The sequence below is a fragment of the Orcinus orca genome, chromosome 19 (genome assembly GCF_937001465.1).
Source record: "Orcinus orca chromosome 19, mOrcOrc1.1, whole genome shotgun sequence".
NCBI classification, from domain to species: Eukaryota; Metazoa; Chordata; class Mammalia; order Artiodactyla; family Delphinidae; genus Orcinus; species Orcinus orca.
Genome location: NC_064577.1, coordinates 31,177,884 through 31,195,997, shown reverse-complemented (window position 1 = coordinate 31,195,997; position 18,114 = coordinate 31,177,884). Strand labels below are relative to the sequence as shown.

At 52.4% G+C, this 18,114-nt stretch overlaps 3 protein-coding genes across 3 annotated transcripts in view; 2 read left to right on the top strand and 1 right to left on the bottom strand.

The window, feature by feature from the left end:
• The window catches only part of PGS1 (phosphatidylglycerophosphate synthase 1), a 584,793-nt gene that overhangs the window by 194,325 nt on the left and 372,354 nt on the right, over positions 1–18,114 (bottom strand). The gene's annotated exons all lie outside the window — the stretch shown is intronic.
• The window catches only part of TIMP2 (TIMP metallopeptidase inhibitor 2), a 51,067-nt gene that overhangs the window by 5,737 nt on the left and 27,216 nt on the right, over positions 1–18,114 (top strand). The window lies entirely within an intron of this gene.
• CEP295NL (CEP295 N-terminal like) lies at positions 11,024–17,590 on the top strand. The gene is given in 4 exon segments (XM_012535128.3): positions 11,024–15,500; positions 15,503–15,610; positions 15,613–16,850; positions 16,852–17,590. Coding segments are annotated over 4 exon segments (1,701 nt in total). The 5' UTR covers positions 11,024–15,328; the 3' UTR covers positions 17,035–17,590.

Genomic DNA, 18,114 nt, shown 5'->3' with positions numbered 1-18,114 from the left:
CAGGCTGCCTGGGAAAGGTGTGAGAGAGTCTGGGTACAGAGCAGGCTCAGGGGCAGGAGGGCCCGAGAGGCAGAGTGGGACTGGACATCTGGTTTATCACATAGCGTTTGCATTCCATCCCGAGGGCCTGAGGAGAGGCATCGAGAGTGTGTACCTGTGGGTGACAGCGGGCATCCCCCAGGGAGTTTGCTGGAAGGCAGTTGTCTGAATTAGCGTCCCATATTGGACCCTTGGGGCTCAGGGCGTGGGCATGGGTATTTCTCAGACTCTCCAGGTGATTCTGACACCCACCACCAAAGTTTGCACAGAGCAGTCATTTCCAAACCGGGTACCCAAGACAATCTGAGTGTGAGAAGAGAACGTTATAGATACCTTACTATACGGATTGACAGCTGCACTTGTGCATAGTTTTAAGCGAACAGGTAGATTTTGAGTGCTGGGCTAGGCTTCTGTTTAGTTGCTCCAGGATCCACAGACTGCGAGGGCCATAGGGTGTTGGAGTGGGGGGAGGCTTATGTGAGATGCCCCAGAATGCTGGGAGGAAAGGCAGCCAAGGGAAGTGGGGAGGGAGGAGGACTTCCAGACTGAGGGGCGGTCTGGGTACCAGCGTCTCAGAAAGGGCAAGAATGAAGCTGGCTCCCCCAGCCCAGGCTCTCCCAGGGCTCACCTCCAGGACCCCTGAGGCCTGGGCTGGCTGGAATCCTGGAGCCTCTGGCGCCGCCATCACTGCGTGCATGTGCAGCTCCAGTGGGAAAGTGATAGAGACCCAGGTGAACCCCATTTTGTAGCTGACAAAATTGGGGTCTGCCTCGTCCAATTAGCATCCTAGGTTAAGCTACTGGAGACCCCAGCAAGGCGGACTGGGCAAGTGTTTGCTGTAAAAATTAAATTGAGATGTAATCTCTATAAAGAAGGGTCCTAACCTGGGGGGCATAGACGTCTGTTCAGAGATGGGCCTGGTGGGGGGCGGTCTTGAGCCCTGAAACTGTAAGCAAAGCTGTGTGTGTGTGTGTGTGTGTGTGTGTGTGTGTGTGTGTGTGTGTGTGTGTCCATGTTTTTCTGTGGACAGGGGCCATGGCTTCCACCAGGTTCTCAAAGGGGTATGTGACCCCTAAAAGGTTAATCACTGCCTGTAAAACACTTTTTTATGGCCTGTGGGGAGGGGTGAGAGACATGGTGGGAAGGGGCTTTGAAACCAAAGGGTGGGCAGCCTTGAGCCCGGGCGCAGCAGCAGAGCCTGAAGCCCCGGCAGTGGGAACCAAGGGGGGTCTTTGTTGTCCCCCCACCTCCCCGAGAGCTGTTAGACATGGGGGGGGGAGGGAAAGGTAGCTGCAGGCAGAAGAGCAATGTTAAGGGCTTGTAGTCAGTCACCCAGGTGAGCGGAGCAGGCACCTGCACGAGGGAGGGACTCAGGAAACGGAAGGCAGGCAGGGGGGTGACCAGCTGGGACGGGGGCTGCCTCTGGGGTTTGACCTCAGGGCCAGGGCCAGGCATCCCCTAACGTGGTCAGGTGTTCAGTGGGGTTCCCTGCTGAGTTCTGCTGAGAGAGACAGTGGGGTCTCCGGCTGTAGTAGCTACAGCAGATTATGGAAGTATGTGAGGGGCCTCGGAGGGAAGAGGAAGTGGGAGCAGAGGCAGTGGGAAGTGGGGACACATAGGTTTGGAGCAGCATGGTTAGGGCAGCTGCTCTGCAGCCCCACGACTCAGTCCATGGGAGAGATCTTGGGCAAGTGCCCTCTGCCACGGTTTCTCCATCACCAAAGAGGGGATAATAATTTACCTACCTTTTAAGGTTGTGGGCAAAGATCACAAGAAAGGGCAGAGGTGCAGTGCCTAGGACGGTGTCCATAGAGGCTCTCGGGGTTGCGGTGGGGGGACTGGCTCTTTCTGTGCCAGATGCTGTGCTGGACGTGTAATCTTCACCCAGCCCTGAGGTCTGGCCATGGTTATCACACAGGTAGGGGGGCGCAGAGACACACAAGCCTGGGCTCTGGTGCCTCCAGGAGGGCCCAGGGAACTAGGAGGGAAACCGTGGTAGTTCTGTGAAGGAAAAGTGACTGTGACAAGTAACAGTAACAGCAGCTGTCATCATCCATGCTAAGTGCTTAGAACTGTGATCCACACGTTCCTCGTGTTAACGCGTCTGATTCACAATTATCCCCATTTTACAGATGATCAGACTGAGGCACGGGCTGATTAACTTGCTTGGGTCACATGACTATCAAATAGCAGAGTAAGAAGGCAGAGGGTTTTAAAATGAAAGGAGACTTAACAGCGAGGAGGCTGAACGTGGCGATTCTGGTCCACCTTGGCTTGGAGGGAGGGGGTGGTCTCTGGGGAACATGAAGGTTGGAAACTCCTGGAAGCTGACCTTGTTCGTGAGATTTGCTCATCAACTGGAGATGAGCTAAATTAAATGAAGCTTTATCCTGACAGCAGAATATTAAGCAGTCATTTTAAACAGTATTATAGATTCATGTTTTTGACCTAGAAAAATGTTCAGAGTGCATTAAATTTAAAAGCCCAGTTACAGTCAGTATGCTTTCACATTTCAAACACTGTCTAATATAATTTTTAAGTGCACCATGCGTAACTGTACATTGTAACAAAAAGTTATCAAGCAAATACTCAAATTAAGAGACTAGTCATTGCCACCCTGAAACCTCAGTTAATCCCTCCTGGTCCCAACCCCCTCCTTTCCCTTAGATAACCACTGTCACGGGTTTTTATGGTGAAAATTCCCCAGCATACAGAAGTTTTATTGCTTCTGTATGTATCTCTATCCTTTTTTTTTTTTTTTTTTTTACTGTGCATGTACAGAAAAGTCTGGAAGGGTGACTGTCAAAATTCTAGACAGTGGGTGAGATCAAGGGTGATTTTTATTTCGTTTTGCTTATCTGTATGTGCTAAATTTTCTGTGATTAACGTGTGTGAGTTGTATAATTATTTTAAAGTTAAAAGGCAATGGGGAGACAGGGGTGGAGGTTTCCTCAGGATGGGGGAGGCAGAGGAGAAGGCTGAAGGCGAGAGGGTGAGTGCCCGGAGGGAGGGGGAGCGCGTCCAGGGCTGCCCACCTTTGCCTTCATCCCCCAAGAAGCAGATTAGGGAAGGGTTTATTGCCTCTTAAGAAGACTGTTATTGTTTTTCTGCCTCAGAGACTTACGCTTTACTGAGGTGTAATTCACATACTGTTCACCCATTTAAAGTGTACAATTCAGTGGTTTTTAGTGCAGTCACAGAGCTGTGCAGCCATCGCTACTATCTGATTTTGCAGCATCCCGAGGACCCCTGAGCTGAGTACATCTGAGGTTTCCGAGGTGAGACTCAGGTGGTGTGTTTCCACCTGGTGCTGCCCCAGCAAGGCCGTGCCCTACAACAGGACGCACAGGATGCAGTCGGCCTCCTAAAACTCTGCTGGCCTTTCAGCGCTTGGCAAACTGCACCCTGGCCCCAGACTGCCTATTGTGGTAAATACAGTTTTGCTGGGATGCGGCCACGCCCATTCCTAATACAAAGTCCGCAGCTGCTTTTGAGCTACAAGGCAGCGTTGAGTAGTAGCGACAGAGCTACATTAGTTATTGTACCATCTGGCCCTTTATGAGAACTTCCCCCCACCCCCTTGGGTGTGAGCTTCCTGGGGCTGGCTCACCTCTCACCTGATGGCCCACTCCCTGCTTTCCAGAAGAAATGATGCTCGTGGATATCATTCTCTGAACTGACCCCGAAGATGCAGCAGATCTTGAACCTGTGGGCCTAAGGGAGGGAGGGATGAGTTTAAAGGCCATAACCCCTCTGTAGTGGAACGTTCCGGGGTGGAGAGTCCCTGGGGACAGAGCCTGGCTCGGGATGAGTCTTCATGTGGCCCTTTCTGATCTGTGGTCTGGAGATCTTGGTTGGCCTTTCCGGGAGACCCCTTAGGGTCAGGGCATCCTCACGAAGTTGGCTCAGCACCCCGGCTCTGCACCAGGCATGGCCGAGGCCCCTCTGATGACAGTCAAAGACCCTAGTTAGGTCTTCCCTGGTTGGCACAGTGGTTGAGAGTCCGCCTGCCAATGCAGGGGACGCGGGTTCGTGCCCCGGTCCGGGAAGATCCCACATGCCGTGGAGCGGCTGGACCGTGAGCCATGGCCGCTGAGCCTGTGCGTCCGGAGCCTGTGCTCCGCAACGGGAGAGACCACAGCAGTGAGAGGCCCGCGTACCGAAAAAACAAACAAAAAAAGGCCCTAGTTAGGAGGCGCTTCAACAGCTGATTCTTAACCAAGGACAGAATGAAATGGACCGACATTTTAGAGGAAAAAAGACGAAGTGGAAGGTATTGGGAGAAGAAGCCTGGGGCTTTGGAGCCTGTTAGAGCTGGTTCTGAGTCCTGACTCTGTGCCTCTGTGAGCCTCGGTTTCTTCTGTAAAAGCAGAATTAAACTCAGGGCCGGGCCATAGCAGATGCTGAGTGAATTTCTGATGTATGAGTAAAGTGTGCAAAAGCAGGAGAGGGACTCAATAGATGTCAGCCCCACCCACTCCATCTAGAATTCTGAGACCCTGGATGATGCTTCTGTGAAACCTTGTGGCCTCTGTCCCCAGAGCTCCTCAAGAAGAAAGTTATGTGTGTGCAAAAGGGAAATAAACCTCCTCTGACATTCCTGGCCCCCTCTGCTTTCTCTGTTCTTCCTACAGTGTGTAAAATTCAGCCTGGCCTCTCTCTCTGTGGCCCAGCTCACTTCTGCTGCCCTTCCTTTAGTCCAGATCAAGAGTTCAGGGCCGGTGGATGGGTTTTCAGCACAGGCCACGTGATGTGAGGGAGACGCACTCACGCTGGCTCCCAGCACTGTATGGAAACTGTACCTCTGATGGTCCCCTGCTCTGCCTTCTCCGTGCCGCCACTCCCTGGTCACTCCAGGTAGTTGAAAATTCACTGTGCAGAGTTGGTTGACCCTCCCCAGGCCGCCTTGTCCTCACCTGGGTCCCATGACATGTGAGGGTGTAGAGAACAAGGACGGGGTGGGAAGGATGCCAGGAACGCGTTAGATGTGGAGGTGCGCAGGAATGATCTTATTGGGCCACATGTCTAGAACGTTTGCAGGCACGCGATGAGGTCTGAGCTTGCGGTGACCCCGGGCGCCGCAGCCTCTGGAGTCCAGGGTGCTGTCAACAGACAGCACTCCGTGTAGCCGGGAGAGAAGGCCGGAGGTCACTCGTGGGCTTCAGGTTCCTGTGGATTGTTCTGCTCCGAGGGGAACATCCCTTTCCAGGAGGGCTGTTGACCCTGTGACAGGGCGATTTTGGGGGCAGGCACAGTTCTCTCCTGGGGACTTCTCTCTGCAGCCCTTCAGCATTTAATCTTCAATCCTCAGAAGCCCCTGGGAGAAATGGCCCAGCCATGCCCAGGCAGAAACCAGGTATCTCAGGAGGAATGGTGTTGGAGCAGAGCCATGATGAGCACTGTCAGTCCCCAATTCTTGGTTGTGACATCTTGGCCCCTTGGCCCTGTTGGATCCAGGGCAGGGAACAAAGGAATAAATCTCAGGTGGTGTTTGTTTCTTGTGCACCGGTTCTGCGGGGGCGGGGGGGGGGACCACCGGCAAATAGTCACCAATCATGTCTCTTCGATAAAAAAACATCGACTGTCTAGGGATTTTCAGTGCAAAAGGACTTCATCTCTTCCATTTCACAAGGACTCATGAGGTAGGTGGTAGGTCAGGCAGGTGTCCTCCCCTGTCTGGATGGAGAGCAGTCCATGATTTACCCAAGGTCACGCAGCCAAGGGCGGCACCAAGAATCTAAGGAGCCGGATCCTGGCTCAAGTCTCTGGAAATAGATCAGACGTCACAGCTCTGGCCTTTCCGTTGCTCTGTTCTGTGTGGCCAAGAGGCTTGTTGTCCTTGGAAGGGCTGACGCTAAGTAGGTGTGTTTGGTCCTAACCTGAGCAATTTAGAAGCTTGGAAGGGCATTTTGACAATGCTGATCAAGGACTTCAAGTCTCCCCTTGAATGTCAATTGGTGCAGCCACTATGGACAACAATATGGAGGTTCCATAACGAAAAGTCAGACTCACCGTGTGATCCAGCCATCCCACTCCTGGGTGTGTGTCTGGAGAAAACTAATTCGTAAAGATGCATGCACCCCAGTGTTCATAGCAGCACTGTTTACAATAGCCAAGACCTGGAAACAACCCAAATGTCCATTGACGGAGGAATGGATAAAGAAGATGTGGTATATTTCTACAGTGGAATATTACTCAGCCATAAAAAGAGTAAAATAATGCCATTTGCAGCAACATGGATGGACCTAGAGATTATCATACTAAGTGAAGTAAGTCACAGAGAGAAAGACAAATGTCATATGATATCACTTATATGTGGAATCTAAGAAAATAATATAATGAACTTATTTACAAAACAGAAGAGACTCACAGACATAGAAAACAAACATGGTTACCAAAGGGGAAAGCTGGTAGGGGCAGGGGGGAAGGATAAATTAGTAGGAGCTTGGGATTAGCAGATACAAACCACTATATATAAAACATATAAACAACAAGGTCTTACTGTAGAGCACAGGGAACTATATTCAATATCCTGTAATAAGCCATAATGGCAACGCATACAAAAAAGAATATATGTATGTATAATTGAATCTCTTTGCTGTACACCAGAAATGAACACAACATTGTAAATCAACTATACGTTAATTTAAAAAAAAAAAAGAGCGAGTCTCCCCTTTGGTCAAGCAACTCTAAAGCTAGGGATTTTTTTGCAGGAAATAATGAAGTGCATGTGCTGGCATCTCGTGACGAGGATGCTCACCTCCATCCTGTTTATCTCAGCGTTAGAAGCAGATACAGCAGCAGGGTGGTGGTCAAGTAAATCACAGCCTCGGATGCTCTGTGGGACCAAAGGTTGTAGAATTTTTTTACTGAAATGTGAACTGTTCAGATAAAGGAGGGGAAATTAGGCTTGCTTTTGCAAGTGTGTGTTTTCTAATTTTTCTCTGTTGAACTTGAATGATATGTGTCGTTTTTAAAGTCAGAGTTTGCTGAAGTGTGGGCCTGACTGTGCTCAGCAGTAGGTTGGGCCGCGCTATTAAAGCTGGGTTGGTCCTAGTTCATTGATGGGCCCCATGGAGCAGAGACCACTGAGCAGAGCAGGTTCATCCAGAGGATGGGAGCTGCATCCTAGGAATCACTAAGATGGTGTCAGGAGAGCCCGGGCTTGGGTGAAATATCTTCAATGCAGGAACTACCTGGGGAGCACGGCAGTGGTGGCCATTCCAGAATGCGTCAAAGGCCCCACAAGCTGAAGTCTTTGGCCACCATGATATCTGCACTCTCCCCAAGCCCTGCCCCAAACTTGTCCCATGCTGAAGGTGGGTGTACATGATCTTGCTGAGAAGAGGCTAAGGGATTGGGGGCTGGGTGTGCTCTGGGAAAGGAGAAATGGACATAAGACTTCGTGTCTATGGGGCCAAGAAGAGGGGCCCAAAAAGTGGGTGGGGAGCTGTGGTTGAGAAGTTCAGGGGCAGACTTCCTGCCCCACGCCGGGTCGGGGACCACATGACCTCCCCAGGGCCCTTCCAGCCCCACACAAAGGCTTTCATCCCTGGATCAGCTCTGCCTCCAAGGTTCCAAGTCCCTGCTGTTGACTTTCGCGAGAAACCAAACCCTGAGATCGGTTGCTTTGACATCTTGGGGCCGATATCATGTTCCCCAAACTAAATTTCTCAATTGTCAAATTTGTGGAGGGTGCCCTTAGCCCTAGAAACGAGGTCAGGCATGTCCTATTTCTTATTTTGGGTGGATGGGTGGGTGGGTGGGTGACATGGGGGCCCCAGGCCAGCATTCCTTTCCCCCACCTCCAGTCGGCTCAGCTCAACAGTGGATCCAGGAGGGGCAAATATCCCGAACCTGAGTGGGACCAGATGCCCTCCCTGTGGGAGGAGGGTGGCCAGCATTGTCGGGAAGCCCTGACCTTGAGGTGCAACAGCTCAGAAGAGTGACACCCCGATGAGGAACGTCACCGTGCTGCCAGGCTGGGACAGGAAGGATTTTCTCCCTGCCAGACCGTCTTTAAACACCGAAAGCACGCGCACGTCAGGCATCTTCACAGGGCCCCCGAGGTGGCCATCCCTCTGCGCATCACCCCAGCTGTTTGAGCCAAATCTTTGTGATCGGTGGACTCACAACAGGTGTGCTGACAGGTGCTCGTCCTCTGGCTGGCTCGTCACTGTCCCTGAGTTCACCCCCGCTCTGATGTCAGAGCACAACAGCTCTGTTGTTCCCATGGCAGCGGCTGCCAGAGTTCACCGGCTGGGGCGGGTGCTGGGCTGCTGGTGGAGGTGGGGAGCTGCGATTCCAGCCACCTTTGGTCAGTGGGCCCCAGAGACCCAATGCAGAGCACCCAGGGCTGAGGTTCTTGTTGTGTCCCTGCTCCCTTATCCATTGTGAGGGTGGACTTCTTTCTGTGCCCAGTGGTTTGGTGAGGGCGCCTTGGGAAGTGGGCCAGTAAGGGTGTCCAGGCCACGTGCCAAAAGGCTAATTTGAAAGTCCTTGCACCACGGGGCTCTGCATATACAGTTGGATCGGGGAGGATGGGCAGTGGAAGCTGGTGGGATGGGGTTGGGAGTGAATGTGGTGGTTTGTGGGGGGGAGATCATCATACAACAAGAACAGTTGTTGGCACTGGGGACCCCTGACCTAGGCGGGGTAGCTGCAGCAGTAAGGCTGGAGGGAAAGCAGATGACGTCGTCAAGAGACATTTAGTAAGGCGCCAGTTGGATCAGCCGTAAGCAGCCCCCCAGCTAGCCTGGTATCTCCTGTGAGTTTGGAAGAGCCTGTGCCTCATGTCTGTCTTAATGAAGCTGGTCAGGGAGGTAACGGAGACAAGATGACAAGGGCTTGTTCTCCTAGAGGCTGGCTGCCCGGCCATCTCAGCCTTCTAGAACTGTCCTTATCCTGAGTGTGCATCAGGGAGATGGTTAAACATGCAGATTCGCAAACCCCACCCCAGGATTCGGGTGGAAAAACATGCGGCGGGGCCTGGCCAGGACGCATAGTCTACCGTGATCACCTCCCCACCAGGTGATTCTGATGCAGCTGGTCTAACACCCAGCCGGCTTTATGAACCACTACTCTGGAACTTAACTGAGGGAGAGTCAGGAAGTGAGCAAAAGTGGAAGCTCTGGGCAGCACACTGGGTGTCACAAAGTGTATTTCTAGCAGCTAGAACTCAGAGAAATGGAGTTTAAAATGTTTCTGTTGTTTGTTTTATCTGGGCTTGGCTCGGATGCCTCCAGTGATGGGTGTCTCACTACCTACCAAGTCAGCCCAGTGATTTCAGGACAACCCTGTAGAAAGTGCTTCTTTCCACCTGGGCCAATTTCTGCCTTCCTGTAATGTGTTCTTGGTGGTCTGGTCCAGGCATCTGGAGGCACGCACAGTAAGTACCACCCTCTTCCCCAAGCAGCTTGCCAAGGATGTGGGTGTTTCTGATGGTAATGAGCGCTAGCATCTGTGTAGATGATGGGTGTTGCTGTTATTATCCCCGTTTTACGGATGAACAGAGACTGAGGCACCCAGAGTTAAGAAACCTGTGCTAGGTCACACAGTCAATACTCTGAACCACCAGAGTACGCTGTTCTAGACTCTTAGGACTTTCCTTCCTATGACCTGTTTTTGTTTGTTTTTTCATTCTCCTCCTGAACTCTGAGGCGCTTCTTCCCATCCTTAACCACTCTCTGCCTTTCTGAACCGTATCTGGGAAGACATACCTCTCCCTTACTCAGATTTTCTCCTTATTTAGTAAAAGTGTAATTCTCATTTAGTGTGTATTTCTCATTAGGTGAATTCCTAGTAATTTCTTTTCTTTCTTTTTTGTTTTTTGCCGCACCGCGTGGCATGTGAGATCTTAGTTCCCCGACCAGGGATTGGAAGCGTGGAGTCTTAACCCCTGGACCATCAGGGAAGTCCCCCTAAAAATTTCGATAGTTGTATTTTGATTTTAAAACTTGCAGGCCATCCCGTTTGATCTTCACGCATCCCATGGGGTGGGAACAGGGTGGGTGTTCCTCCAAGTGCCTCTTTCACGTTGCGGCCGGGAATGTCCAGGTGAGTCTGACCTGTGCAGGGGCTGGGCTGGACCATTACCCTGCTTGTTTTAGGCGTTTCTAGCAACACAGGTAACGATCGCATTGGCTCTTTTGGTGACCACGGTCTCTGCCGACTGAGCTCACAGCCGGCTCGGACCCTCTCGTCTCCAGCTTTGCTCCTTCGGAGCTACATTCTCCGCTTGGCACTTGCAGGGTCGGATGTGGGGACCCACGTGTGGGTTGTAGATGTTTTCCCAGTATGCTTGGCCTTGTTAGATTTGGCCAGGGGTTCAAGCCTGTGAAAAATCTGAGCTGAAGGCTTGCATGCCAGCAGCACGGCTGGTTTTCCATCTCCCTGTGGGTGATTGAGTGCCGGGGACATCGCATCCAGAGCTGGTGGCCATGGATTCAGACGCTCATGTACTTGACTCATGGAAAGCCCGCCGGGGCCCCAGCCTCTACTCTTCTTGCTGTAGACACACCGTTAAGACACTGCTTTGTGTGGGTCCCACGTCATAGCAGTTTAGAAGCCGTATGAGAAAAGGGGGATAGGGTGCTGTCAGACACACAGACAGAAAGTTACAACTACGGAGGAAGCTATAAGAAGTACACTTAAAAACTCCAAATTATATTCAGGGGTCATTTAGTTTAGAGGAACTCTGTCATATATATATATATATATATATATATATATATATATATATACACACACATATATATACATGATTTTTTTAGTGGGGGTCCTATATATCTTAAAAGCCCTCGAGGGATTCTCTATATTATAGTTCTAAAGATAATCCAGAGTTGTAAGAAGGTCAAATTATATCCCTTCTGTGTGCTCTCAGGAGACAGAGAAATGTTTAACTTTACACATGAAAGAGTAAGCTTTACTTATATGGAAATGTTCTCTCTGGCCATGCCAGGTAATTGGGAGCCCTTTTTTTTTTTGGCGATACGCAGGCCTCTCACTGTTGTGGCCTCTCCCGTTGCGGAGCACAGGCTCCAGACGCGCAGGCTCAGTGGCCATGGCTCACGGGCCCAGCCGCTCCGCGGCATGTGGGATTTTCCCGGACCGGGGCACGAACCCGCGTCCCCTGCATCGACAGGTGGACTCTCAACCACTGCGCCACCAGGGAAGCTCTAGGAGCCCTTTTATAGCCATTTTTAAATGTTTCAAAAGAAAATGTGCTAAACCGTGTCCCTGGGGCGTTGAATCTGTGGGCCCCGGAGAAAAACGGGAGCATTTTCCTGTTGCTGCGGAAATCAGGGGCGGCCTTGTCAGGGAGGAAGAACCAGAACAGGGCTGGGGACAGGTGGATGGGTAGGATGAGGGGGGCTCTCTTTGAGGAAGAAGGACGGGCACGAGCACAGTGAAGGTGTTGGACCTGGGTCAGGGGCATTTGGGATGCCCGGCTGGGGAAGGGGGGCCGGATCCTGAGCTGCTGGAATGTTCCCAAGCCTGTCGGCCAGGGACTGCCCGACCGACTTTGGTGAGATGGTTAACTGAGCGCATTTCTGGGCCCCTCCCCACTGAGGCAGAGGTGGGATCGGTCTGGGGCGGGCCGCCAAATCTGCATCTTAACTAGCAGTTCAGGCAACCCGTGAGGCAGGTGGCCTCTGGCTATGCTTGGCGACTTGCTGGTGCCGACTGCACAGGGCCCGTTGCAGATGCTCAAGTGACACAGGTGGCCGAGTTAGAACAGTGGCTGTAGCCATAGTGCTGGGGAGGAGGAGTCAGGTGGGGTGGAACGGGGGTGGAACAGGGAGCCTAGTTAGGAGGCTCAGGTGAGACCCTTCGACCGGAGTCCGGTCCACCTGGCATTGGAGCCCCTGGTTTGGGCGCCACCCAGCCTCCTTCGTGGTCACCTTTCTTCTTCCTCGGCCTGGGGTACCCTGGAGCCTCCACTGAGGGATCAGAAGGCAGGAGGGCTGCTGCGGGTCTGGCCCTTCCTGGTGGCCTGGGAGGGGGTCTGCCTCGGCTGAAAAGTCATCTGAGCCACTACCCAGGTGACCGCCGCGGGCTGGCTCCACGCACCGGGGACGCAGAGGGTGAGAGGAGAATGGGCCCAGTGTCCTTCCCATCTGCCGCTCTGAGTGGAGCTTCTGTAAGGAGAGGGCTGCGGCTTCCCGAGGGGTTGAAGGCAGCCAGCACAGGCCAGCCCGTCCTGCTTCGGGGGAGCAAGGTCAGAAGGCCCAAGAGAGAACCCCGACACTCAGAACACTGGTCTCAAGTCAGTGCGCAAGGAAGGGCTTGGAGGTGAGGGCATGGGGCAGCTGGGGACATGGGCAGAGGGCAAGGGTGCCTCTGCCAGTTGGTACAGGGATTTCAGTTCCTGAACGAGGGAGCTGACTCTAATTTCCGGGCTTTATCCCTAAGATCACCACCCAAATGTTTCAGGTCTTCATCCATTTGCGTGTCTCCAGGAAAACCACCTGGGCAGCAGTGGGGCGCCCACCCCAACGGGCCTGGCTCAGGGTGTAACGGGTGACCGAGTGGGTGGGGGCCCTCCAGAGTGGGAGAGGCTCGTGCAGGTTTTGCTCATTGTCACCAGTTAACATGGGGCGTGAGCCAGTGGCTCCAGGCCCAAAAATAGACCTTGGATCCCGGGGTGCAAGTTTCCCCATTCTCTACAGGTGAAGAGACATTCACAGCGCTCTCCCTCTCCTCACCTGTTTGGACACCCCTGTGGCCATTCCCAGGGGTGGGAAAAGCTCAATCTCTGACATTTGGGACCCAGATTCCAACCCAGCTCCTCCCTGTGAGCTGGGACGGTTACTCAGTTTCTGCACTTCTGTTTCTTGGTGGAGTACAATTGCTGGGTCATACGGTAGGTCTACGTTTACCATCTTATAGAACTGCCAAACTGTTTTCCAGAGCGGCTGCGCCATTTTGCATCCCCACCAGCAGCATGTGAGGGTTCCGATGTCCCCACGTCCTCACCAAGTCTTGTCATTGCCTGTCTTTTTCATTGTAGCCATCCTAGTGGGTGTGAAGTGGTATCTTCATTTTGCGTTTCCCTGATGAGTGTTGGTGTTGAACATCTTTTTATGGGCTTTATTAGCCATACGTAAATCTTCTTTGGTGATGTGTTTATTTCAACCTTTTGCCTATTTTTATAAATTTAGTTATTTATTTATTTATTTTTGGCTGCATTGGGTCTTCGTTGCTGTGCGCAGGCTTTTTCTAGATTGTGTTGAGCGGTGGCTACTCTTCCTTGTGGTGTGCGGGCTTCTTATTGCGGTGGCTTCTCTTGCTGTGGAGCACGGGCTCTAGGCACGCGGGCTTCAGTAAATGCGGCATGAGGGCTCAGTAGTTGTGGCACACGGGCTTTGTTGTTCCGCGGCTTGTGAGATCTTCCTGGACCAGGGCCCGAACCGGTGTCCCCCGCATTGGCAGGTGGATTCTTAACCACTGCACCACCAGGGAAGTCCCTGCCCATTTTTAAATTGGATTGTTTGTCTTCTTATTATTGTAAGAGCTGTTTATACAAACTGATTCAAGTCTTTTGTTGGATATGTGATTTGCAGGTATTTCCTTCCAGTCCTTGTCTTGTGTTTTCACTTATTAACGATGTCTTCTGAAGTGCAGAGGTTTTTAATACTGATGATGCCACACTTATCAATTTCTTGTATTGTTTGTGCTTTTGGTGTTATATCTAAGAATCTTTGCCTAACCTGAAGTCATGAAGATACAGTTGTTTCCTTCCAAGCATCTATAGCTTTAGACCTTACCTTAAGGTCTGTGATCACTTTAATTTCTGTATATGGTATATAATTTTGTATATGATGAGATAAGGGTGTAAATTAATCTTTTTTGCATGTGGATATCCAACTGTCCCAGGAACATTTGTTGAAAACGAACAAAAAAATGACTCTTTCCCCCATTGAATGGCTGTGGCGCTTTTGTTGAAAATCTCAACCCTTGTGTTTAATTTCCCAGCTTTCTCTTTCTCTCTCCTCTTGCTTATCGTGGTGGTTGGCAGACTGGTAGAATATGATGTTAACCGCATTTCCACATGTATAACTGCATCATCATAGTTTCCAAGAGCCAGCGGCTATGTGACCATTGGTCAAAGACAAGATGGTCTACCCGAGTAGCAGCTGCCGTCTGCCAGCTGTGTGATTTGGGTCAAGTTTCTTAATTGCTCCCTGCCTCAGTTTCCCCACCCGTGAACCAGGGGTGCTAATAACTCCTTACCTCAACGGTTACTGTAAAAAAGATAAGCGGAGGGCAGCCCACACAGTTGACATTAGTTGTTCCGCTGATGCAGCTGTGTTTCTGATGACCAGCATTACTTTGGGCTAAAATTGCTCAGCCTGGCTCCGCACATCCTAAAATAAAGAAGGGAAGGGATACCCACACAGTTGAGGGGCGCTCCGTGCAGACCGCAGTGCCTAGGAAGCAGCTCCCATAGCCCACACATCTGGCCGTTTTTGACATCAGCTGCAAGTGATACTCTTTTTTGGTGTGAATGCACCTTCTTTAGGAAGGCCTGGCGGAGCACGTGTCCCTGAGTGATGCCAAAGAGATGTGAGAAAAGAAATACCACTAGCTTAATCTCCTCTCTGGTTTGCACTGAATTCTAGTACAAACATGCACGTCAGCACACTCACCCACACTCACCTCCCCCTACACACACACACACACACACACACACACACACACCCCTTTCCTGGCAGGCTCCTCCTCCTTTACCGCCTCCTCCTTTCATTTGTAAGTAGCTCCCTCCAGAGGGCCAGACATTTGCATCACCCCCACCTGAACCCTAACTTGTCTCCGAAGGTGGGGTCTTAACCCTAGCACTGGACATCTGGAGCCTGGTCCCTGTTTGTCGTGGGGCCGTCCTGGAGGGAGGGGGGTGTAGCACCCCCCCCTTCCAGTTGTGACAACCAAAACTGTCTCCAGACATGGCCACATGTCCCCCTGGGAAGCAAAACCACACCCCACTGAGAACAGCTGCCCTCCTGGGTCTCATTAAAGGCGTATGAGACAGATCGGGAGCCGGAGAACAGACCCTCGTGGGCAGATGTCAGGATAGTGATCTGAAGGGTCACATCCCCCGGGCTGTCCTGCACTCAGAGCCCCATGTGCCTTGTCTCCAGGGCCTCACTGTGCTCGGAACGCTCCGGGCAGCGCTGTGCATCTTCCTGCCCTGTGGGCTTGCCGTGAAACGGCCATAGCACCTGTGGCTCCTCGGCCCTGGTGCCCTGGAACCTCCACTCTTGGTTCACACCACCTTCTCTCCGAAGCCATGTCTGCAAAGGCCCCCGACATGAAAGGAAACGCGGAGAGAGCCCCTTGGCGGAGCCCCAGTCCCGACAACGAAGCCTTGCTTTTGAGGCAGAAGCACCAATTGCTACACGTCCGAGAGAAAGGAGACCTGCCCCCACAGAGGAGACAGGACCTCTAGCAGTGGAAGAGCTGCCCCAGCGCTTGGCCGAGGAGCTGCAGGCAGAGCAGCAGGAGGCCCCGGGCCAGCAGGTCCGAGGCCTGGAGAGGCTGTACTTAGCACATCTGTTGGAGGGGAGGCGGTGGCGGGCAGACTGGCCGAGGACCATGAACCTGACTCAGAGGGCTCGACCCAGCCAGGAGCAGCCAGGTCGCCCAGGGCCGAGAGAAAGCACACAGTGGCCGTGCGGCAAGAGAAGGGACACAGGGAAGAGCTGGTCTGACGGCAGCCCTGGTGCACCACGTCCCGGAGAAGAGCGGTGGACCAGGAGAGGCAGGGAGCCTCCAGAGCCACGGGCCTGAGTCCTCGTCCCCTGAGCCCACCAGAGAGGAGTAAAGGAAAACACGTGCCTTCAACGAAGACCGGCGGGGGCCACCGTCCCATTGACCCTGGGCTGAGCAGAGGGACAGACTTGGTCCCTGCTGCTGTAGGGGAGATCAAATGCCTGGAGGAACGGGAGACGGAAACAGCCCAGGACGGCAGGAGGCAGCTGGGGAAGCGAACGGCTTGTCTTCAAGGCCCGAAAAACCACTGTTTGGATCAGAGCCCCGAGGGCGAAGCCGACGACCTGGAACAGCTGTGGCCAGTCGGCTCGACCTGCAGAAGGGGGGCCTCACCGCTGGCACAGCTCTGTGACGAGAGCAGGTGGTAGGGAGAGCTGGAGTTTGCCTCTGAAGGGTTGTTTGATACCAACCGGAAGCTGAGAAAACACCTGAACTTGCACCTGGATCTCAAGTCCGGGATGGATCAGAGCCCCAGTGAAGAACAGGGCTTTGAGGAGACGCAGGCGTGGAGAAGGGAGAGCCAGAGAAAGAGGAACGCAAGAGATGCAGAGATGGACATGGTGCCCGCCGGGGAGCCCGTGAGTCCAGCGGGGTTGGACGCCCACCTGACGCCGTCCAGAACCAGCTTGAAAAAGTTACTAAGCAAACCCAGGAACCAAAAATCCCATAGGATGGCCAAGTGCGTGGTTGAGAATGACAGTAAACCGTGGTCTCCCGAGGCAGGGACATCTGTCGATGAAGAGAACCTGCTCTCGTGCAGCCCCGAATCCAGACAGGAGCCTCCCCGACCGGACGCGCTGGTGCAGGGCTCCCTTCAGCTTCACCTGCAAGAACAGGCAGACAGAGGTGGCTTGACGGCATCAAGGCAGAAGCAGAAAATGCAGGTGGAGCAGAGAATACCAAAGCAGCTGGACTCGCTCAAGCAAATCAGACACCCCAAGATGAGCTTGGAGGCCGACCTCCAGACGGAGCTGGAAGATGGGAGGAGGGAACAGAGGCAAGCTTCTCTGGCTCATCGGAAGCCTGACTCCCCCTCCAGACCAGGAGAAGAAAGGAGGGTATGACCGCAGCCCCACTTCCCCCTCGGCCAGCATCGTCGACAATGACAGGCACAGTCAGATGATCCGTGACCTTCAACAGCAAATTCTAGAGCAAAACAAGTTGCACATGCAGTTTCTTGAAGAAGCCAGGAAATGCTTGTGAGAGTTTCAGGGAATATGTTAAAAGCGAGAGTCCTGCCCCTGGTAAATACATCACTGATAACTGAGCGTTCTGCCAGAGCTGGCACCCAAGTCTGTGCGATTGTATTTGCACCATCTGCTCAGAAACCTGTAGCCTCTTTAAAATGGGCCAACAGTCATCCTTCCATCCTTTGGAGCGAATTCCTCTGCAGGAATCATACTTATTGCCAGTCTCGCCTTTAAAACTAAGTCCAATTCAGGAAGACTCCTTAGCACGAACGTGTGGGGCGCGGTAGGAGGGTCTGGCCATTGTAGCACAAAGGTGTGTCCCGGAGCTGAGGCTGTTTTCACGTGCCACAGCACAGATGGAAACACCAGGTACATTTAAGTGCTTCAGATGTTTTGGCGAAATGAACACTGGACTTTGAGGGGCATGCAAGGTCAGACGGGCGCAGTTTCAAAAGATACATCATTTGTTGCTTAGCCAGTGGCTGAGACGTTAATGGAGAGATTTAACAAAAATCTTTTAGTCTTTCAAACCAACATCATTTAATAGGACATCAGTAACATTCTTATAACTTTAATATTAGAAAGCAGGAGGGAGGGAGAAAGGAGGGGGAGAGGGAGGGAAAGAAGGAAGCAAGAGGCAGAAAGAGGAAAGAGAGAGAGGGGAAATGGTTCCCAGCAACTCAGCCCTATAGACTCCTTCTGGGGCTGGCAGTGCTGGGGGAACCAGGGTGTCTGGTAGGTTCCCTACCCTCCAGCTTTACCTCTGACCCAGAAGTCTTGGCAGTCGTAGAGACCCTACACTGGGTGGGGTTTTATCTGCCTGTTACATACTTAGGGGTTGGAATGGGGGTGGACACACCTTTTCTGCAAAGAGCCAATAGTAAACATTTTAGGCTTTGCTGGCCATACGGTCTCCGGCAACTACTCTACGCCTGCCTTTGCAGCTGGAAGACAGCCACAGACAACACATAAATGAATGGGTGTGACCGAGTTCCAATAAGACTTTTATTTACAAAAATAGGTGGTAGGCAGGCTTTGGCCCTTGGGCCAGAGCTAACTGACCCCTGGACTTAGCATATGAAGGAGATGTTCCTTCCCTCCCTCCGTCCCTCCC